This window comes from Chenopodium album, chromosome 1, assembly GCF_948465745.1.
Source record: "Chenopodium album chromosome 1, dcCheAlbu1.1, whole genome shotgun sequence".
Taxonomy (NCBI): domain Eukaryota; kingdom Viridiplantae; phylum Streptophyta; class Magnoliopsida; order Caryophyllales; family Amaranthaceae; genus Chenopodium; species Chenopodium album.
The window spans coordinates 27366945-27390702 of record NC_137834.1 but is presented as its reverse complement, the minus strand read 5'-3'; the positions used below and the strand labels follow the sequence as shown (position 1 = coordinate 27390702).

Here is a 23758-nt window from a genome sequence, read left to right as displayed (position 1 = left end):
TGGAGTTTTTAATACCATATTTATAAAGAAAATCAGCCAAAAAGATAAATTAAACAAAACAGAGTTTGACGCACGCAAAACGAGGTTGGCGCCAACCCTGACTAGCTGGCGCTAGGCACCAACACTAGCGCCAGGCCTGGTTCCAGGCGCCAAGGCCTGGGGTTAGGCGCTAAGCCTAATTTCAACGCGTTTTCGAAAATCAGATAAGTTTACCGTACTGGAGGATAAAATCATATAATTTCTTCAAAAATGCTATTTGATTTTGATTAAAACTCTGAAAAGTCAACAAAAGTCAATTTATCAATGCTAATTGAATTAGGAATGAAAAGAACCTTCTAGAAGATTCTAGAAGAATAAAACAATTCCTAATTGCATTAGGAATGATAAATCATATTAGGCCCTCCCCTAGATCATTGGGCCGTACATAAAGCTCAAACCGGGCCCAGTTTAGTAAATTGGCCATAACTTCATTCGATTATGATTCGACGTGAAAGGTACTCATCACTGGGTTTGGTTTTGGGGAGACACAAATGGGTGTCTACAAATGGCATCGGAAGAAAAATTCAACTTCGCCAGCTCGAGCGGTTACGAGTTCTAGAGGGGCCAAGGAACGCGGACGCATTTTATGGTCATCGAGAAACACCTCCACGCGGTTTTCTTTTTTCCAATTAACGTCTGCGGTAGGATACGTGTGCCTTTGTATTGAGCCTATGAAGAGTGCGGGGCAGCCCCCCCCCCCCACCCCACCCCATACCCTGTGCGATTAGTGTCCTAGCCGTCACTATGTCAACTTTAAGTTAATACCAATTAAGGTTTACCGTTACTATAAATTATATTATGATACCAATAAAAGTCTTTGTTCACTAATACAATATCTTATTTTGGATTGAAATTAAACTGCTTATCAAAATTTATTTTTACAAAATTAAAGATGTATAGAGACTCTATCCCTACACAATTTATTGTATCAATCTGTCAATATTACGGTTGCATAAACTCAAATCTGTAATACCAAATCTTTAGCATCGGATTCAAACCTATAATATGACACGTATTCCACACGGTATTCTGTTTTCCAATCAATGTATGCGGCGGGTTACGTACTCTATTGTTTATCCGATTACAAGTGCGGGGCAACCCCACCCTATTCGATTTGTGGCCTAATCGTCACGAGCGTTTAATCTGTGCACATGTGTTTACTTCCTGGTAATCTAGTGTAAGGTGTTTCATTCGTACACGTATATCAATTTTATCTGTAGACGCTTGCGTAGGATAAGCTTTGAGTAGTCGTACAAATAATTTTTCTTTTTTCTTGAAATTGTGATAGTTATAGCGCGAATTAAACAAGGTAGGGTTGCCCCACACTCATTATTGGCTGAGTGAAGAATATGTTTGAATTGCTCAAACATAGTAAACTACAAGATCCCGTTAACGGGAATCACACCACTAGCCTCTCTACAGCTTTGAGAAAATAAATTGGTGGGCACCGTGGTTTAATTTATTCACTTTTTTAAAAAATTTACAAGTAACAAAAAAATTGTCCAATGAGATAGACAACATCATGTCTCTTATTTGTATAATAGTTCTTTCAATATTTCTCACGTTCGCAGAGCAGAAACCATTGTTGCTCAACTATTAGCAAGGTGACGGGATACTCGTCACAGTTCGGAAATTATTTGTGTTCACTCTAGTCCGCAAGGTGTCTTAACCTTGGCGAATGACAAGGATCTATTTAGAATAAAATGTCATGCTTCCCTCACATACCTCAAATTAAAATATTCGAGTACCTCGGACATGGGTAATTGTGATGGTGATGATACTACAAAATAAATATTTGTTACTAATGAATTATTAAACGTTCCACTGTTTTCAAGGATTACGGAATAATGCATGCTAAAATTAGTTTTTCAATTACAAACTTGATAATCAAAATACATGAGGATTTCTTGATTTCATGAATACCAAATTTAATTTCACAGAATGTTGGTGTGAACAATCCTTGAAAACAATCCTAATTGGGAAGCTATGTACTGAAAGAAATTACAACGATGATGCTTTCAAAAGAACTATGCAAAAGGTGTAGGCGCCGACTCACAATTTGATTATTCGCTCAATTGGACCAAATCTCCATGCCTTTCAATTCTTCCATTGTAGGTTAGGGATAAGGAGAAAGCTCTTAATGGACTACCATGGTGTTGGGAGAACCACCTTCTGATGTTGAAGGAAATTACAGGGGACAAACAACCCAAAAGTATTCCCTTAACGCACTTGACTTTCTGGATTAGAGTCTACAATTTGCTTTTTAATTGTGCATTGAAAGATATAAAATCCCTAACAACGGGATTAGGGGAATATCTGGAAATCGAAGACGATTTTTTGGGTTAAATCGTTTCCGAAAAGTTTGAATCATGATTGATGTTCGTAAACCTCTTAGACGACATCAATGGATTAAAGATAAACAGGGGAAGGAAGTGAAGGTGGAATTTAAGTATGAAATATTTCCATATTTTTGTTTTGCTTGTGGTATAATTCACGAAATAACAAAATGTAACATGAATTGCAGATTTAGATATTGAAAAGAAAAAAAAAAAAATTAAACGTGCAACAAGAGTATCCCTCATTTAAATAAGGTGAAGCACATGAATAATTGTCGAGGTGATGATACTACAAAAGTCGGTGTGGTTACTAATAAATTATAAAACTTTACAAAGGAAGAGCTGCGCCAATTTAGGAGGGAAATCTCCCGCCTCCAACGCTTGAGGGCGCCAATTTTCCCTCCTCTTTTCCCCCTCTTTTACCTGTTTTCCCTCTCTTATTTCCCCCTCTTTTTTTTCTTCACTTTTGACATGGCACACACCCATTGGTTTTGTATGTGGGCCTTCACATACAAGCTTTGTATGTGTAGCACCACTCTAGAGTATGTCAAATGTGTCCATGTGAAAAAAAAAAAAACAAATGAAAGATAGAAAGGGTGGGGTAATAATGACGGTTAACTTATTATCACATGTGAACAAAGTTAGGTAAGGAATTTTATGTGTGAACACAACCAAAAAGTGAAAAAGGCATATCATATAGGGAAATGGTGCGATTAATATGCAACTTCCTAAAAAGGAAAATGCTACAATTAAGAAGAAAAAAAATGGAGTAATATAAAAAACCATAGCCGCCCCCTCCCCCTGTAAACACCCACCAGTCCACCCAAACCAAATCCCTCCTCCCCCGGTGAACACCACAAGCTCAACCCCCCTCCACTGCCAAATTAAAGACAATAAACACAAGGGAATAAGGTTTCGTGGCTGGAGAAGGGGAGGTGGTAGTGGGGGTGGGTTGGTGGTTTGGTTAGATTTTTGATTTTTTTTTTTTTGGTAAGAATAAATCTTACCACATGTAAGTATTTTTTTTTTTTTTTGAGATATATTAATGAAAATAAGGTTATAAGTGGGATAAAATTCTTAAATATGGCCATTTTATATACGTAGTATTTTATTTTTAAGAGGGTCACCGGGGATGATTTCCCTTCTGGTAAAAAAACAAGACCTCACCCTTTGTGTTGATTGTGCGAAGAATGCAAACAATTTATTTACCTACAATATTTTTGACAAAACAAAATCTTTTTTCTATCTCTCCATTAATTTATGTTGTGTTTGTAATTTTGTTATTAGCCCACTAGTTTACAATCCTCTTAAATAAACAACACTAATCTTCATCTTTTCAAATATGCAAACAAGAATAGTTCTAAATATTTGTGACCAGATTTCACTGTTCATTGGTGTGTACATAGAAAATAAGCTATTCCAATAAACATAATAAGCCATTCTTTGCATTTGTCAAAAAAAAAAAAAAAAAAAAAAAGAAGCCATTTTTCTGCTTTCCATGGCCTTAAATCTCAAGGAGAAGAAATATTGGCCTGTTACAGAATTCACACTCCAGCAAATGCATCAACGTTCATATTGCGGTCTATAGGATAAAGATAAGCAAGACAATGATAGCTGCAATCACGACGAAGGCCAGTAACCACCAATACTGTTGAGTGCCACAAGAAAACAATAATGATAAGAATGTAAGTTACAATTAATATGCATATATATACTCTGACTTCAACATGCAATAAACGAATTATAGAATTAGGCCATTGGCAAATACTTAGTAATTCCTTAGTGTAAGATGATAAGAAAAAGCCTAATACATTTTTAAGTAGATCTTTATTTAACTTCAAACAATCAGAAAAGTAGAAAACATTGTTTCTTACCAAAGGTAAACATGATCTTCCACTTTTAGATGCCTTACAAAGCTGTGGTTTTGATTCGCTTGATCCAGCAGAGGAAACCTCAGCTTTAGAATGCGTACCATCTGCATTTGTATAAAGAGATCAAGCACAAATAATGAAGCAAATACAATAGCATAACTGCATAAACTTAGAAATAGATTTATGTTTTATAAGGTGGTTTGTGACAAATTTAGCTTACAACTAATTTTTCCCAGCTTTTTGGCCTCACATCTTTTCACTCACTTTTTTTCTCTCGCTCTACTTTGTACTAATATCAAAGTCCTATTCAACCCCATCTCGTGTAGCAATGAGACAAAAAGAGTAATGTCTAGTAAACTAAAGATACAAGTAAACTACATATATAATCTTACCGATTAATATATCCTGCTCTTGTAGAAGAGCAGCAAGCTCTTTATTGAATTCAAGAATTTCATCAAGTCGGCTTTGCATCTCTTTGATTTTTTCCTGCTCCCTCTCCTCAAGAGTGTCTTCAATAAATTCAATCTTACCATCCAACCATATTGATCTGCATTACTCAAATATAGTCATATAGTACTGGCATACATTACACATATACAGGATCCATTAACATAATAATAATGAGAGTAATCATCCGTTTTTTGAGTAAAACAATAGTACATACACAGTCGATGTCATAAGTTGTAAGAAATTACAGGCTGCTACGGTGTTCTACATCATCCTACGTTGAATACTGAATGTAATATCGAGAAGCCCCACTAGGACTCTAACCTGATTTATTCCAAGTTTATTACCAAACATAGAAACGGAGCACTAACTAAGCTTTAGCAATGTCGGGCTTCAGCACATATATCAAGGAAATAAAGGAAGCCAACAAACAAATGATATATGACATTCTTTTGTATAATTGAGCTCTCATACCTCAGACGCAATGGATCCTGATCATCACTATGTTGGAAGTTCTTGATAGAAAAACAAAGTGAGAGAGAAAAAGTCCCACATTGATTGGGGAGTGAGGTGTTTCCTTGTTTTTATATTGTAGTGCTTTATCACTACTTAGTTGAGTGAGTTGGAGGTGTGTGTTACTCCACACACACACGCGCGCCGGGCCAGGCTCGGGACTTGGGGTCTTGGGGAATGCGATGCGCGGACGTGGGTCCTTGTTATTTTTTTGGAGAAATTTTATTTCCCTTTCGTTGTTAAACAGAATATTCCTTTTTGTCTGTTGGGATTATTCTTTTCTGACTGTTGGGATTACGGAATTAATTCAGTCATTAATTCCTTGATTGTAGCTGACTGATTAATTCCCTGGTCGTTTTCTTGGCCAGATTCTTCCCACCTTTTATGCTTTCCGTTTTTCCTCTTCAACCTACTCAGTCTAAACACACAACACAATCAGTCTTCTCTCTTCTCTAAAATTATCTAAACACGAGTTTCTTCTGTTATGTTTTCTGGGCAAGTATTCTGAGTTCCAGTCGGGTTTGTGAGTGCACATAAACTCCGGCGCCGTGCTTATCCTGGAGGGCGACCGCATCTGTCTACTGCACCGGGAGGTAGCGCGGAATCGTCTTCTAGGTCAGTGGTTCTCCACGACGCGGCTATTGTCAGTTTGGTTCACGCATCAAGAGATAAGTTAATTCTGTTTTATTGCTTATTAGTATAACAATCTAAAAGACGATTATGGCTTCCAAGTTTCTGATTCCTGATATGTCTAAGTTAGAACCTCTTGATGGAAAAATTATAAACGTTGGGCTATTAGGATGCGTTTTTATTTGGAGCAAATTGATGTTGCATATGTTCTTGATGATATTGTTGAACCTGATGATAAGGATAATTTGTCTCAAAGTGATGTTAAGTTTGCTAAGGATGATAGAACCTGTAAGGGCATGTTGTTGCATTATATGTCGAATAGTCTGTTAGATATTTATATGGGTTTTTATCATGCTAAGGATATTTGGGATGCTTTAGAGAAAAAATATGGAACTGATGATGCTGGTACTAAACGTTATTGTGTTAGTAAGTGGTTAAGTTTTCAAGTTGTTGATGATAAGCCTATTATTGATCAGATTCATGCTTATGAGAGTGTTTGTATTACTATGGCTGCTGAAGGTCTGTCTATTTGTGATACTACCCTTGCTATTGTTCTGATTGAGAAACTCCCTCCCTCTTGGAAGGATTTTCCTAACCAACTCATGCACTAAAAGAAAGACCTAACCCTAGAGGAACTTGCTGCCCACCTCAAAATCGAGGAGGAAAACCGTATCAAAGACAAAACCCCTTCTGTTTTTCCTTCCTCTTCTTCTTCCAAAGCCAACCTTGTTGAACCCAAATCAAACAACCAGTCCAAAGCCAAAAACAGTAACCTTAAGCCTAATGGGAAAATTCAGAAGTACAAGTTTAAGGGAATCTGTTATGAGTGTGGTTTGACTGGTCACAGGGCTAAAGATTGCAGGGTCAAGAAGAAGAATGGGCAAAGTCAAGAAAATCTTATTGAGGATTCTGACGTTATTGTTGCTATTGTTTTAGAAGCTAACTTTACTGGTAGTGCTGCTGAGTGGATTGTTGACACTGGAGCTACCAGGTACATCTGCGCCAACAAGGACATGTTCACTACCTATGACAAGGTTGAAGGTGAAAATGTCTTCATGGGCAACTCAGCTTCTGCTTCTATCCAAGGCAAAGGGAAGATCGTTCTCACTCTCACTTCTGGAAAATTGCTTACTCTCACTAATGTTTTGCATGTTCCAGAAATGCGCAGGAATTTAATTTCTGGCAGTTTGCTCATGAAAGCTGGACTGAAGCTCTCCTTTGATTCTGATAGATTAGTTCTTACTCGCAATGGGGAATTTGTGGGGAAGGGCTTTTGTAATGGGGGTTTTTTTACTCTTGATGTTAAAGTTGACACGATGAATAAGAATGTTAGTACTTCTTCTGCTTATATTGCTGAGTCTATTGATTTATGGCATGCTAGATTAGGTCACGTTAATATTGATTCTGTTAAAAGGCTTAAACACTTAAATTTGATTCCAAGTTTTTCTAACACTGATTTTTCGAAATGTCAAGTTTGTGTTGAAGCCAAATTTACTAAGAAGCCATTTAAATCAGTAGATAGACAGACTGAAGTACTAGAACTTGTTCATAGTGACTTAGGTGATTTTAATAATCACGAAAGTAGAGGGGGTAAAAAGTATTATATTACTTTTGTTGATGATTGTTCACGTTTTTGCATGGTTTATCTTCTCAGGTCTAAGGACGAAGCTGAGGAAATGTTCCTCAAATATAAAGCTGAGGTAGAGAACCAGTTGGACAAAAAGATCAAGAGGGTTAGGAGTGACAGGGGTGGTGAGTACAGCCCTGACACTCTTAAGGCATTTTGTGAGCAACTTGGCATTGTTCGTGAGACAACGGCTCCCTATTCACCCGAACAAAACGGTATAGCTGAAAGGAAAAATAGAACTTTAAAGAATATGATGAATTCTATGCTTATTAGTTCTGAGCTTCCTAATAACATGTGGGGGAGGCTATTCTTTCTGCTTGTCATGTTTTGAACAGGGTTCCTCACAAGAAGCTTGACAAGACTCCATACGAAATATGAAAGGGTCGAGTGCCAAACCTGAAATACTTGAAAGTGTGGGGGTGCCTAGCAAAAGTAGGCATACCTAGTTTCAAGAGGGATAAAATTGGTCCTAAAACTGTTGATGCTGTTTTTATTGGCTATGCTTATCAAAGTGTAGTTTATCGTTTCTTTGTTAAAGGTGCTAACAACTCTTATGCAGGTGGTCATATCATTGAAGCAAGAGATGCTGAGTTCTTTGAGAACATTTTTCCTTTGAAAATGTCTCCTTCTAATGATAGTGAATTGCATGCTAGTAGTTCTGTTAGTTTACCTATTGCTAATGCTCCTATTACTAACGATGATTCTGTTTTGGAGCCAAGGAGAAGCAAAAGGGCAAGAAAGGAAAACAGTTTTGGTCCTGATTTTACTACTTCCTATTTATCTGAATCTTCCTTAATTGATGATGATTTTGTGCATATTTTTGTTTTGGAAGATGATCCAAGAACCTATGATGAGGCAATGAGGTCAGTTGATGCTGTTTTTTGGAAAGAAGCAATTGATAGTGAGTTACACTCAATTCTCAATAATAACACTTGGGAATTGGTTGAACTTCCTAGAGGTTGTAAGCTCATTACTTGTAAATGGATCTTTCGAAAAAAGTTAAAGGCCGATGGATCCATAGACAAGTATAAGGCAAGGATAGTGGTAAGGGGTTTTACTCAAAAGTTTGGCATTGATTATTTTGATACTTACTCCCCTGTTACTAAAATTGCAACCATTAGGACTTTAATTGCTCTTGCTTGCATTTTTTATCTTGTTGTTCATCAAATGGATGTTAAAACTGCATTTTTGAATGGTGACTTGGATGAGGAGATTTACATGGTCCAACCTGAAGGGTTCGTTGTTCTAGGACAAGAGGAAAAGGTTTGTAAGTTAGTCAAGTCATTGTATGGGCTTAAACAAGCTCCAAAGCAATGGCATGACAAATTCGATAAGACTATGACTGGTAATGGTTTTCATGTTAATGAAGGTGACTCTTGTGTTTATTTTAAGCATGATAGTCATGGTTGTGTAATTATTTGTCTTTATGTGGATGATATGTTGATTTTTGGGACTAACTTAGATCGTGTAAATGAGACAAAACAGTTTTTGAGTTCGAATTTTGAAATGAAAGACATGGGTGAGGCAGATGTGATTTTGGGAGTTAAAATCAAAAGGACTCCAAATGGCATCTGTCTTAATCAGTCACACTATGTTGAAAAACTTCTTAAAAAGTTTGACTCATTTAATGTCGATCCAGTTAAGACTCCCTATGACCCAAGTTTCCACCTAAAGAAAAATAATGGTAATCCAGTTAATCAGTCTGAATATGCTAGAATTATTGGTAGTGTTATGTTTCTTATGAACTACACTAGACCTGACATTGCTTATTTTGTTAGTAGGTTGAGCAGGTACACTCATAATCCAAGCAGTGATCATTGGATTGCTCTAAGGAGGTTGCTTAGGTACCTTAAGGGTACTATGGATTGGGGTTTGCACTACTCCAAATTTCCTGGAGTTTTGGAGGGTTTTTGTGATGCCAACTGGGTATCCGATAATGATGAAGTTAACTCCACTAGTGGCTATGTCTTCACCCTTGGGGGTGGAGCCGTATCCTGGAAATCTTGTAAGCAATCTTGTACTGCTATGTCTACTATGGAATCTGAGTTTATTGCTCTTGAATTGGCAGGTCATGAGGCAGAATGGTTGAGGAACATGCTTGCAGATATTCCACTGTGGGGGAAGCCAGCTCCTTCAGTTGCACTTCATTGTGATTCGCAAGCTGCTATTGCTGTTGCACACAACCATGCCTATAATGGGAAGAAGAGACACATTTGTCTGAGGCATAAAGCCATTAGAAATTTGTTGTCTGAAGGGGTGATATCATTGGACTATGTTAAGTCCGAAAAGAACATTGCGGATCCGTTAACTAAAGGCCTATGTAAAAAACTAGTTTTGGAAACATCGGAAGAGATGGGGCTAAAGCCCGTTGTATGAATTGTGAAATAATGAACTCCTACTCACTATGAGTTCAAAGGGGAACATTATGTAATAATTCGGAAGCACATTTTTATTTTATTTGTCCATCTCTAGATGTTTGTTTTGTGCTTAGCTACATATGAGAAGGAGGTTGAGCATACGGCTCTTAATGAACCCATATCCATATTTTTGGAGGTGTGTTTTAGCTCACACTTGATGGAGTTCACCTACTTAGGTGTGGAAGTGTGGCCGCTTCCTATGAGTATTTCGTGGGCTTATACTCTAGAGCACCTATGAGCATCCAGGCTGGACGTATGGCCAGTATAATGCGTCACCTTTATTCGCGGAATTTCAGAATATTATACATGTTCAATTGTGTGGCTCAAAGTGACGGGTCCCTAACTCCCTATTGAGTTCAAGACGAAGGTCACTTGGTAGGTGAGGGATCATAGCTTGATGTCCACTATGTGTTAATTCAAGTCGCGAGACATTGACACTTATGCAATTGTTTTGTTTTGCCCAAAATTCATTTTTCCTTTCTCTTTTTTCCATATCTTCGAACCTGTGGGGGATTGTTGGAAGTTCTTGATAGAAAAACAAAGTGAGAGAGAAAAAGTCCCACATTGATTGGGGAGTGAGGTGTTTCCTTGTTTTTATATTGTAGTGCTTTATCACTACTTAGTTGAGTGAGTTGGAGGTGTGTGTTACTCCACACACACACGCGCGCCGGGCCAGGCTCGGGACTTGGGGTCTTGGGGAATGCGATGCGCGGACGTGGGTCCTTGTTATTTTTTTGGAGAAATTTTATTTCCCTTTCGTTGTTAAACAGAATATTCCTTTTTGTCTGTTGGGATTATTCTTTTCTGACTGTTGGGATTACGGAATTAATTCAGTCATTAATTCCTTGATTGTAGCTGACTGATTAATTCCCTGGTCGTTTTCTTGGCCAGATTCTTCCCACCTTTTATGCTTTCCGTTTTTCCTCTTCAGCCTACTCAGTCTAAACACACAACACAATCAGTCTTCTCTCTTCTCTAAAATTATCTAAACACGAGTTTCTTCTGTTATGTTTTCTGGGCAAGTATTCTGAGTTCCAGTCGGGTTTGTGAGTGCACATAAACTCCGGCGCCGTGCTTATCCTGGAGGGCGACCGCATCTGTCTACTGCACCGGGAGGTAGCGCGGAATCGTCTTCTAGGTCAGTGGTTCTCCACGACGCGGCTATTGTCAGTTTGGTTCACGCATCAAGAGATAAGTTAATTCTGTTTTATTGCTTATTAGTATAACACACTAAACTAACCAGAATATTGTGTGATAACAGTAATGACATACAGAAATAAGAGGTAAGAATAAATCATATATTCAAAGGCTTACCTCTTTTTCTCTAAAAAAGATTGGCTCTCGACATCCTGAGCTGCTTCTTCGCGAGTTAAGCTGATACAGAGTCAGGAAAAGTTTAATTGTACTATTTACCTAACAGCGAATATGAAATGGAGGGAATAGAAAACAAATTGCTCGCAGCGTACTCTATTACAGAAGATGCAGGAGTCCCTGATGGAATGTAAGAAGATTCGCGCTCCAAAGCACGCTTCTGAGCTTTCTGAAATTCTTTTAAACTAGCTTGAAAATCTCTTGCAAGCTTAGCATCTTCAATTTTTTTGCCTCTCTGAAAAAAATAGCACAACATTGATTTTGAAACTATCTCTTCACTTGTTACACAATACCATAGCACATAGTACTACAAAATACCAATATACAGAGAAAAGCAAGGGAATTACAGGGACATTAGCAGCGTGATCGGAATCACTCAATGTTTTGAGCTTGGCAGAAACATCTTTTACCAATGTCATTACATGCTGCCTTGTACGATGTCTGTAATAACCACAATAATGTACCAATAAGTATATAATTAAATAAACTAATAGAGTATATAAACCGATCCTAGGCTTCAACCATAACGATTAAGCTTATGGTTAAAGCCCAAAATCAGTTTATATTCTTTATCATAAACCATTACAGAAAAGGGTGTTATGATTATAACAGCAATTATGAACGACTTATTAAACAAAAAGAGGTAAACATACAGCTTTTGGCGGAGATCAGGAGTATCTCCGGAGGTTCCAATGGCATTGACTAGGCGGTAGAAGGTGGTGATGACGGTGTTGGTCTGAAAAATACCGGCAGCGACGCCATGTGATAGATTTTCTGATGATGATCCTTGGTCATTTTGATCATCTTGGGAACTCATTTTAGTTTTGTTATTCTAGGACTATGACTTCTAGTTAGAAAATGTTACCGATTATTCGATTATAAGGTTAGAAAGTCAACTGGCAGAAGTTGTGACTTGAGAGTATTTTTTAGATAAAAGGAACCCAAATCAACGAAACTATGCCTTTTAATCGTATTTGAATGACTTCGATAGACGCCGTCAACTAATTTTAATTTTAAATGTCCATGATTGATATTAAAAACTTAAACTAAGAACATCAATAATTGGATCATTAATTTTATTCCTCTATTTGCATCACTCAAGGTTTTATCCTACACAGTATTTTTTTTTCTTTTTTTATCGGCGAAAATTGTTGACTTATACAGTTGTACGTGACTTAAACATGTTAGAGCTGTCAATTGGGGTAAAGGGTTGATTATAATTCAAGTAAAATTCAAATTAGATTCAAAATTTGAATTTCGTTTATACAATGTTGAGTTGTATTTAGGCCGTTCACGGCAAGTAATACTCCCTCCGTCCCCGAATGATAGTCACTTTTGGGTGAAAATCACGGGAATTAAGGAGAAATAAATAAAGTACATGGGAACTAAAATTCAATCATTTGCAAACACAAAATTTAAAGAAGAGAGAAACTCATTGTCATTAAAAAGGGAGACAACTCATTCAATTAAGGCACAAGTACAAAGGCAAATATGAGGGTATTTTGGGAAGCACATATAATACATCCAAAAAAAATGAGGGTATATAGGTCATTTTGTGTTATTGTATGAGACCTAAAATTGTGAAATGTGACTAACATTTTGGGTGTCCAAAAATGGAAATAGTAACTATCATTCGAGGACGGAGGGAGTATAAATTTGGTCTTGGGTTAAACATACATTGCTCTCATTAGGCCAAATAAACTTCAGGCTAATCCGTTATATTCTTGGTGCTTGTTTGATTAATCTTCAAAAGTGAAGGAAATAGAAATTCATGGGAATTAATTTTGCAAATGGGGTGGTTGTTTGATTGAAAATAAAATGCATGTGAAAATGGTGGAAATAAAAAATCATGTGAATCTAAACTTCCCGCAAAATATTTCCCTCAAAAAAAAAACTTCCCGCAAAATATAGGAAATTAATTACCACATTCCCACTTGGTCAATCAAAATTCATTGGAATTTCAAGTTCCCTTGTTCTAAACAAAATTGGATACAAAATTCCTTGGAATTGCAAGTGGGAAGTAATTTTGCATGTAATATGATTTCATATAGGAATTTACTTCCCATGTAAACCAAACAAGCCAAAGTTGAGGTGAAAGTCAGATCGCCATCGAGTCAAGTTTAGTTTGGGTCTGATTACTAAAAAAAAAAACCCTTAGTTATAGAAGAAGTTATTCAACACATTTCAAAGAAGTTGTACCAAAGCTATCGAGTTAAAAATGAGTTAGTAGAGATTCAAATATAAATTGGATAATTGTGAGTTGCATAAAATTTAATTTAGGCAATTCATGGAGCAAATTTCATCAAGAAGCCCCAAAATTTCTTACATCTCTTTTCCCCTTACTAAAATTGGATTAGGTTTTGAAATTGTTAAGATATGTAGGCATTATAAAAGAGCCAGACCCCATTGATATCATATATCAACCAAATTTTGTTGATATAATGGCAAACTTGTAATAACTTGGAAGTTTTGCTCAGACCCACATGAAAACAAGTGGAATGCTGACATGTAGTCCGTTGGAGCAATTTCTTAATCAAATCTTGTAACGGTATTGATATGGATGGAAAAATTAACGTTGTGTGACTACTTTATTGAGATCTAAAATTCCAGAGGAGATAATCATCCTTTAGATCTCAATAAAGTAATCATCGGCGGTGGATAATCCGGTACCACCGCCACTCAAACACTCAAATCTAATCAATAAACCATTAGCTGATTTGGGATACAATATTTCGTCTGGTTGTGTTGGAGTAAATGTGGAGTGCAGGAGAGAGATTATGCAAGATTTCGACAGTGCAGGCTTTGTGTAGATCCGAAATCACGGTAATTTTGCTGAACTTATTTTCCGATATAGCCTTTGTGTAGATTATGCAAATCTAATGAGTGAATTATTGCTAAACTTGGCTGTCCTTAATGAGCTAATTTTGTTAACTTATTTTCAGTCCTTAATTTATTGTAATTTGGGAAGAATGGAGAAATACTGTATAGAAATGAGCTATTTCATCGGCTTAATGAGCTATTTCAAAGACAGAAAACCATTAACGATGTTAAAACGATAACGGAGGTCAAAAAACGGGATACTCAGTCAAAAAAGGGGATAAATTGGGCAGTAATTTCTCTCTTCCAACTTTGTCCTTAATTTAATGACCGAGTTGACGTTAATGCCCTTATATCAACGAGCTTCGTTGATATAGGATATCAATTTGGATTTACTCATTATAAAACAATGATAATTTACTATTGTGTTGAGATATGCATGAACAAGCTTGTTAAATGAAATCCTTAGTTGCTCCACTATTAGAACAATAACAATTTAAAATAAACTAATCCTTTCTTGCGTGATCTTCCCAATTTGAACCTAAAAAATGTACCTGAACATGCTTCCTGAAATATTTAGATTTTTATCTTTAAGTTGGGTTTCATGGACAACAAAAATTTTAAATGACGAACTGATAAGGGAAGATCTAATTGAGAGTTAGTTTGTTAACAGCTAGAAGTCTGTTTTAGTGGGAAGGGTCGTTAGAAAATCTGTTAGTGGATAAATTTCTTTAACAGCTGTAATTGTAATGGGTAGTTATAATAATTTCACCAATGTTTGGGTGAAGCTTGTCTCACCTTCAAGTTGTAACACGCTATGAAAAAAAAATGTTAGGTCAAGGCAATAATTTGTCTAGGGTGAGTATATGTTTTAAAATCATAACAAAAAAGGGAGAACAAAAAAAAATTAGGTCAAGCCAATAAAATCATAACAGAATTTTGCCAGGATATACTCTGCTCTCTCTTGAAACAAATTTCTCCAACAATGAGAAACAGGAAGCCATACACTCGAAAAACATTACTCGTAACATAAACAGCAGAAATTACAATGAATATACAAACGGAAAACCTTGGGAGACAATAAATAACATACATGTATAGGAAAATATAGACAAACCTTCAGAAAACAACACGGCAAAAATCATGCATACATAAAATTTTACAAAAAAATTGCTCCTACAGCCACAAAAATAAGAAGAAAAGAATATCGGCCGGTTCAAAATGTAGAATTCACTCTCCCGCAATCCCATCAAATTCATATCTTTAGTTGCAGTCTATAGGATTAAGATCATCACAAAGATAATAATCGCCAATACAAACAAAGCCAGCAACCACCAACACTGTCGAGTGCCACAAGAAAAAATAAAACAAATAAGAATAATGTATAATGTATAATCATAGGAAAGAAGGCATAAATAGGCCACTGCAATTACAACAGCTACATAAAACCAAAGGAGTAACATATCATCATATATATAACTAATATATAAAGCTAAACTTTTAGCCAGACCACGAGACAGCAACACTTGACATTCTAATTTTTACAAATTCTTAAATGGACATAGTTCACATTAATTTATCGTGGACCATTAACATTAGAGACAATATGATTGTTTTATTAATTAAAAAAAGGGTCACTATATTAAAATAAAGGTTATTATGTTGAAATAAAAGTTAGTGTGACATTTTAAAAGCTATAAAAGGTTAATTTTTTTAATGAAATTTTTAATATAATGGTCAATATGAGTAATAAAGATCATAATACATTAAAGATCACTCAAATTTTTAAAAAAGGTTACTATGTTAAAAATAAGGGTCATTATATTAAATATAATGTCAGTTACATGTGAATTAACCTTAGGTCCACAATAATTTTATTGTGAACCAGATCCACGCAAGATTTTCTATCTAATTTTTCGCCAAGTGTCGCGTCACGTTGGATAGATTTAAATAGATTTCATAAGATAAAAAAAGTTAGTTTAGAATTCTATTTGGATAAATTTTAGGATAAAATTGTTAGTTTAGAGTTTTATTTTCGATTTTTTTTTTTTTTTTTTTTTTTTTAAGGAATAGAGTTTTATTTTCGATAAAACACCAATATTTCAAATGTACAAATCAATAATATATATACTAAAAGACACACCAGCAATGACATGTGTGTCCTTAGGTTTTTTTTTTTTTTTTTTTAAGGAAAAAAAAATATATTTAAGAAACAAATTATATATTAAGTATTAATTTCCTATAAAATGTAATAGAAGATTTTGATGGATCTTTCCGAAAATTGTTATTGACCATTTTTAAAGTAAATACATATTATGTATTACATACGTTTATTACAACAAGAGTATATAATTTTTTTAAAATTTTTTTATTTATGTAATAGAAGCTACATACAAACTAAATTAATGAAATGCAAATATCAAATCATTAAATAATTTTTTTTTTTTTTTGTGTGTGTGTGTGTTTCGTTGAATAATTTATGATTTGAATTTCAATCAATTAGTATTTTATACTTCAATAATACTTACCAAGAGCAACACATGTTGGTTATTCTTAGTGCGTGTAATTTTTCCTTCCATTTTTGTTGATTTTCAACATTCAATTGATATGAATATAACATATGAAAGTCAAAAATATAATAAAGGTTAATTTTAAAATTAATCATTGAAAATTAGCATGCATGGCATGAAACCTAGTTGAATTATAGTTTCATTCAAAAAAAATTATTAAATAATTATTTTCAGAAATTATCATATAAATTTATTTTTTATATCATAACATTTTTTTGGAGCGAAGGAAGTAGTTCAACACGTAAAACATACCTATATAATATATACTAATCGTTAAAATAATATATTTAACAATCTAATAGAATTTTATTACTATGTAAACCTGTCAATTATGGTCGGGTCATGGGTCATCTCGAATATCACTTCAGGTTACGAGTCAAGAAATGTTCAACCCTTACCCAAAATATTGGGTTCGGGTCAACCCAATGGATTTTGAACATTTATTTTACTACCTCCGTTACAGGTTATGTGCAACGATTAGACATTTTTCCTCTCAACTTTATGTCAAATCGTTGCATATAACATGTAACGGAGGTAGTATTTAATTTATTTTTTGCTATTTTTTTTTTAATTTTTTAACGTATTAAATCGAACATTTCCACCTAACACTATTATCAATCATTACATGACTACTAGATAGCTAATCGTCACAAAACACATCAATTCCTACCTAATTTTGTATCAATGATACACCAAAAAATTGATATATAGATTGGGGCACAAAACTAATCTTTATATAAATTGATTCAATGAATTCTCTTCTACCATTAGTTGCCAACATAAGCAGACTTTCCATTGTACTCACATATGCTACAAATTAGCTTTTCAAGATGAACTAATACTTCGCCATTTATCAATCGGAAAAAGTTCCAACTTTCAAGTTTCACTAAAAAAATTCATCTACACTGAATAGTCTCACACATTTTCCTTTGACGGTTAGATCCCCCTAAAATCAGCTCTTTCATATCCTCAATTTTTCTAAAACTTTTGACTCCCCAATATAGGGCTTCCATCCTACACCAGTTTCCACCTCTAACACTGTAACACACCCATTCCCACAACCTATGTACCTTAGACTCATATAATGTTAGGTCCAAAATGAAGTGTTGAAGTATCCATGCCCGTGTTGGAGTGTCAAAGACCAAAAACGGACACTTGAGGGGAAATGAAGAATGTAAGTAACACAACCCAAAACTCAACAACTTAAGCACCAAACCATGGCCACCATCCATCCCCTTTCATAGCCTCCACCATTTCACCCAATGTGTAAAAAACATTAAGGTGCAACCAAGGCTATTCGATGCTCCCTGTGCCATGTTGAAGTAAGGCAAACCTAATGGTAAAAAGATTTGTGACAACACTGTTGCGCCCTGAGCCAATATGGCTTAGCTTAAACATAAAATTGTAAAAATCCTAACACTTTGTGAATAACAGCGCCTCCTGAGGCAAAGTTTTTCTTCATCAGCTCCACCACCATTGCTACTTCCATTCACACCAAGGGCACTAGCACATCCCCATAAGCTAACAACCACAACATAATTGCTTCCCTTCCCAGGCAAAACATTGCTACAACATCTAACCATGCCAACCATATACACCAAGACAAAGACGAGGGAGACTGAGATAGAGAGAAGAAAGGGCACATAACTCAGCTAAAAAGTTATAGAATCAAATCTTTGAGAAGTACAAAATAGTTCTCAAAAATTGAGTACAAACTTTTCCCACAAAAGTTGATCGAGTTCTTAGCTTTTGGTAATTAGATCATCTCTTTCCATACGAGCTGACCACCAATGGTGAAGGTCTAGGCCATGGAGGTAGCAGAGCGAAGCAAAATGAGACATCACCAGGAGAGCAAAATACAGTGGTGAGAGGTGAAGAAGTGTGCAGCTAAACGTGGTGCTTGAACAATGGGAGATGAGGAAGGTGATGCATGACAAAGAAGGAAGAGAGAGAATGACTGTGGAAGAGGGTTTAGTATTCCCCTGTATCAAAGACCCAAAACCAACTTTCATTCTTTCCCTTGCCTTAACCTAACAAATGAGAACGAAGAGGTTTTTATCACTTCCTTTCTAGTTTCTATTATGTTCCTTGATTCCGATCCTTTTTCTTGTTTTGTACTTGATTTTAAATTGTACAAAAGTTGATATTTTGAAGTATATTGTCCAGTTGTCCACGGTTTATCATTTCACTCTCTTACTGATTCTCTGACTTCAACATAGTTAAGTTCAGCAATGTCCTATCTAACCATGCAAAACGGAGTCAATTAATTAAGTAAATTTTCCTACCATTTGTTTTGACCTCTAATGAATAAAGATAGAAGTGACTTGTCACATGGGAAGGACACATAGATAAAAATGTTTAAATTTAGATATGAACTTTCAGTAAAATACTTCTGAAACTTACCCAAGTTGAACCTGTTCTTTCACTTTTAGAAGCCTTAGATAATTGCTGTTTGGCTTGGCTTGTGACAGCAGCAGAAGCCTCAATATTAGAATGGATATCATCTGCAATTAAAAAGGAGAAAATTTTACAAACTGAGGCAAATACAAATGCAAGAATATACAACAAAATTTGGACTATGCGAGTTTGCATATCTGTGTGAAATGCGGGATCTTACCAATTACTACACCCTGCTCGTGTACTAGAACAGCAAGGTCCATGAAGATTTCATTAACTTGACCAATTTGGCTTTGTATCTCCTTAATTCCCTGTTCCCTCTCCTCGATGATTGCTTCATTAAATACAACTTCATTATCCAAAAGTACCAATTCTTGCCTGCACATATGATTCTACGTTATTCCTAATCACTGCAAGTATCATATACTCCTTCCGTTTTTAAAAGTTTGACTCACTTTCAGCTTTGAAGTATTTCCAAAAGTTTGACTCGCCAATAATACCTCTTTACCCCACTACTTTTATACCTTTCTGCTCGCTCCTCCCCCTTAATCTTTTTTTTTTTTTTTCTTACACTCACCCACTTTTTTAGTCAATCTCACACTTTTCCCAAACATTTGTAGAAACTACAATATAAGAGAGTCAAATATTTAGAAACATATGGAGTATAAAGGATCTATTTACACATACACGAATGAGAAAATGCACTGTTGCTGCAAGTTTAAAACATAAGGATGCATAGCATCATACACATCTTATTGATTGTCAAACTTTACCAAAGAACACATCTTATTGAACTTCAAACTTTACAAAAGTACTAAATGACAGAAAGGACAATAAAAGGAACTGAAGGAAAATATTTTATTCAAGAGAAGTCTATAAGCAAAGTGTTCTAATATCTAACAGTTTCATGTAGTAAATTTTGTTGGAGTAAACTCAACAAATTTATTGTAACAATCCATTCCTTGACAAATCACAGGCACATGCTTTGTTTTCCTTGTTTGTTTTAATTACTTTATTATTGTTAAAATAATACACATCAGAAGAATTTAGACCCATCGGACCAAATTTTCTTATTTTCGTAACCTTATTGCCATATACTTTTAATATCTTATTCAAAAAAATTAATTCCCTGTTCTCTCTTCTCTATAATAGCTTCATTAAATTAAACTTCATTATCCCAAAGTACCAATTGTTGCCTGCACATATGATTCTACACTATTGCTACTTTCCTAGTCACTGCAAGTATCATATACTCATTGCATTTCTAAAAGTTTGACTCATTTTCAGCTTTAAATTTTTATTAATTTATATTATTACATGGCTTATTTTGATTTGATGAGAAGAGCTTACTTTTCTAAGTAGTTGTTCAAATAAGTTAAGAAGAAAAGAGCCGTTTTATAACAAAAGTGAAAAAAACATTGCCTGCACCGATGACAAACAATACTGCCATTAACAGGCAATAGATCAAGTTAAAGTCTAACCTTTTTTGATCCAACAAGAAAGGTTGGTTCTCAAGATCCTGTTTTGCTTCTTCACCACTCGAGCTGTTAATAACCAAGGAAAACTCAACTTTCAGCATGCGAAGATTATTTTGAAATTGTTGTTCAAAAAAGATATGACAAACTAACAAATTGCTTATTGCATACTCTGTTACAACAGAAGTTGGAGCCCCAGATGGCATGTAGGATGATTCACGCTCAGAAGCAAGCTGCTGAACATTCTGAAATTCTTGTAAAGTAGCTTGAAAATCTCTAGCAAGCTTAGCATCTTCAATTTTTTTGCTTTGCTGGAAAAGATAGCACAATAATGATTCTCAAACTACTTTACATGCAAACTTTCTCAAATACACATTACACAACATCTCCATACAAGTTTAGCCATAACAGTAGATAGAGGAAAATAAAACTTAGCTTCCTTATATACATGAACAAAATGCACATACATGAAGTATAGAAATAGCAGTGCATGTAGCAATACAAAAGGTTCCAAGAAAGAGTTCTATATTTTCCATATTATTAGAGGCAAGAAAGCTAACACGCGGCTGATAAATAAATGAAAGTCCCAAATGATTAAGGCACAATTCTGAGAATTCATCAACAGTAGTCAGCCTCATCATCATGTCAACAAACCCAAATCACAATGTTCACAAAAATACAAACCTTAAATACCTTACCACAATCTGTAATCAAAAGAAATGTCCTGTTAATATATCAATGTCTTTCAGTGTAAACATTTCATTCCAAGATCCAACAAACAAAAGTTGCAGAAAAACTTCCCATTTCATCAAATTAATAAATCAACTACAAAGTCAAGAAATCAACGATTTGTCAAATTAGTTGGTTCCCCTCCATTGTCAAAAACAAAACCCACATTTCTACTTCTATATATTGCTAAACCTTGAATCAGATCTCATGTATAAAAAACTTTAAATTGTACGAATTATCCCTTTACACCTATTTGGCTTCTCCATTTATTTAATTAGCTAAAAAAATTACTACACATAGTAAATTAATAAATAAATAAAAAATAAAATAAAATAAAATCTTCATAGAATACATTTTAAGAACAAATTTAAAGAGGGGACAATGGAAATGCAAGATTCAAAACTGCAAATTACTTCAAAATTCAGGTAAAAAAAATCTAAGAATTGAAATTAATTTGCATACCAATGAATTACAACTAAAATTTGAGCATCATAAATCATAGAAATCTACTCAATTAGGATAACTACATTTCAATTAAAACACTAAAACCATAAATTATTTCAAACAAAATGACACACATAAAAAGAGAGATTACCGTGACATTAGCAGAGTGGTCGGAATCACTGAGAGCTTTAAGCTTAGCAGAAGTATCCTTAACCAACTGCAATATACGCTGTCTTGTAGTATGCCTAAAATCATCCATAATTCGAAGAACAAAAAAATGATCACAATTCATGAAAAACAACAATTCATTAGGGCTCAAAATTCAAAAATTGGGGAAGAAAACGAACAATTTCTGGCGATGATCAGGAGTATCTTTAGAAGTTCCGATGGCGTCCACAAGGCGGCGAAAGGAGGATACGGCGGTGTTGATCTGAAAAATACCGGCGGCAACGGCTTGAGATGGTGATTGTGCGGAAGAACGCGACGAAGAAGTTGGCCGACCTCCGCCATTTCTGATATCTTGAAAGCTCATGGTTGTGAATTGTGATGGAGGTGTAATTGCCGGCCAAAAAAATGAAAGAAATAGAGAGATGGTGTGTGTCTGAAAGAGGGGAAAAGGGAGAGAAAAGGGGTGATAGTGGAGAGTATGATTTTGAAATGTGAGAGGAGGGGCCTATTTAGGAATTATTACTTGATTTTTATTGTAATGACAGGTAGTTAACATCTGCAAATGAAAAGCATAAGAGATTAAGAGATTTATTGGAAGGATGATATACTATAATTGGATGATTTGATAAAATGTGGGACAATGAGGGGTCATTTGGTGAAGTTTATGGGGTTTGTAGTTTTTTTTGTTTTCTTTTGTTTTTTTTTTTTTTTTTACAATAGGAACTAACAAACGCCCCTAAAAAAATCAAAAGGACCAAAACAAAATCTTACGCTCACTAGCATGCCTGGCTAGCCAATGGGCGGGGCTAACTCAGTGTCGAGGCACCTTAGAGATCCTGCAAACGGGGAGACCCTCAAGAAGACGGCGAATATCGCACAATAAACATAAGCAAGAGACCTCTGCTGGACGATCATGTTGAAGAAACGAAACCATATTACCGCTATCTGTGTATGGGGTATGTAGTCATAGAGAGGTAAAGTGGGTGTTTAAGTGAAAAGTGTAAGAGGTTTTTTTTTTTTTTTTTTTTTAAAGAAAGTGTAAAAGGTAATTTATTCAAGTTTAATTAAACATACTTCCTCCGTTTCGTAATACTTGCAACACACCCTTTTTCACGGTGTGTAAGAAATGTGGATCTCATGTGATTTAAAACACTTAAAATGGAGGAGAGAGATTGTTATGAGTATAATTTAGTGGACCATGAGATTATAATAAGGGTGGTAGTACAACTTTTGACATAAAATACTTTCCAATTATAGTGTGTTGCAACTATTGTGACATTTCCATTTTAGGGAAGTGTTGCAAATAAAAAAAAAAAAAATAATAATAATAAAAAAAAAAAAAAAACAGAGGAAGTATATTTTAGACACAATGCACGATGATTATCTTTGTATTTGCTATTTAATTTGCTAGGTTTTGGTCATCTATTACATATTACTAATGGCAAGACCAAAATGGAAACTTGACAATAATATATTAAAATTTTTCCCTCCAATAATACTTGCTTTAAAAAAATTAAAAAAAAAAAAAAATAAAATATTCCTCCAACAATACTTGCCTAAAATAATTTATTCTTATTTTTTTTTTAAAATTATTACATTTAGATTACGTAAAATATAAACTAAACTTTCTAAAATATTAAATTCTTCATTTTAATTTTATATGTGGCCGGATTTATTAATGTACTTTATACTCCTTAAATTACTCTTTAATAATTGGTGTGTCGAGTACTTAAAAAAAACACTATTTTTATAATTAATCGAATAAAATTATTGAACAATCGTGCATCTGTTGCACGGGCTTTAACCTATTTGTAACTTTAAAGTTACACATAGACAGTTTATGTGGGTCAAACACAGACATGCAGACCTACATTAGTACTTACAAATTAGTTGATATTATGGATCCT

General features: G+C 34.9%; 2 protein-coding genes across 2 annotated transcripts; both read right to left on the bottom strand.

Annotated features, from left to right (window-relative positions):
* Positions 1-3919: 3919 nt before the first annotated feature.
* Positions 3920-12068, bottom strand: LOC145630435 (syntaxin-22-like). Its single transcript, XM_081682694.1, has 7 exons — positions 11905-12068; positions 11599-11692; positions 11347-11486; positions 11195-11254; positions 4639-4793; positions 4144-4350; positions 3920-4023 (listed from the first exon to the last, which is right to left on the bottom strand). Exons 1-7 carry the CDS (start codon positions 12066-12068, stop codon positions 3920-3922), a joined length of 924 nt encoding a protein of 307 aa, XP_081538820.1.
* Positions 12069-15142: 3074 nt separating this feature from the next.
* LOC145642942 (syntaxin-22-like) lies at positions 15143-22541 on the bottom strand. Its single transcript, XM_081694099.1, has 7 exons — positions 22031-22541; positions 21835-21928; positions 20682-20821; positions 20517-20579; positions 19256-19413; positions 19042-19142; positions 15143-15408 (listed from the first exon to the last, which is right to left on the bottom strand). Exons 1-7 carry the CDS (start codon positions 22213-22215, stop codon positions 15343-15345), a joined length of 807 nt encoding a protein of 268 aa, XP_081550225.1. The 5' UTR covers positions 22216-22541; the 3' UTR covers positions 15143-15342.
* Between the last annotated feature and the right edge of the window lie 1217 nt (positions 22542-23758).

Excerpts from the sequence above, each read along its gene's own strand:
- LOC145630435 (XM_081682694.1), bottom strand. The coding sequence starts at position 12,068 with ATGAGTTCCCAAGATGATCAAAATGACCAAGGATCATCATCAGAAAAT. Across the intron at positions 11,255-11,346 it reads CCTGCATCTTCTGTAATAGA|CTTAACTCGCGAAGAAGCAG; the intron begins GTACGCTGCGAG and ends ACTCTGTATCAG. Across the intron at positions 4,024-4,143 it reads TTACACTAAGGAATTACTAA|TATTGGTGGTTACTGGCCTT; the intron begins GTATTTGCCAAT and ends GGCACTCAACAG.
- LOC145642942 (XM_081694099.1), bottom strand. The coding sequence starts at position 22,215 with ATGAGCTTTCAAGATATCAGAAATGGCGGAGGTCGGCCAACTTCTTCG. Across the intron at positions 20,580-20,681 it reads CCAACTTCTGTTGTAACAGA|CTCGAGTGGTGAAGAAGCAA; the intron begins GTATGCAATAAG and ends GGTTATTAACAG. Across the intron at positions 15,409-19,041 it reads AAAGAACAGGTTCAACTTGG|TGTTGGTGGTTGCTGGCTTT; the intron begins GTAAGTTTCAGA and ends GGCACTCGACAG.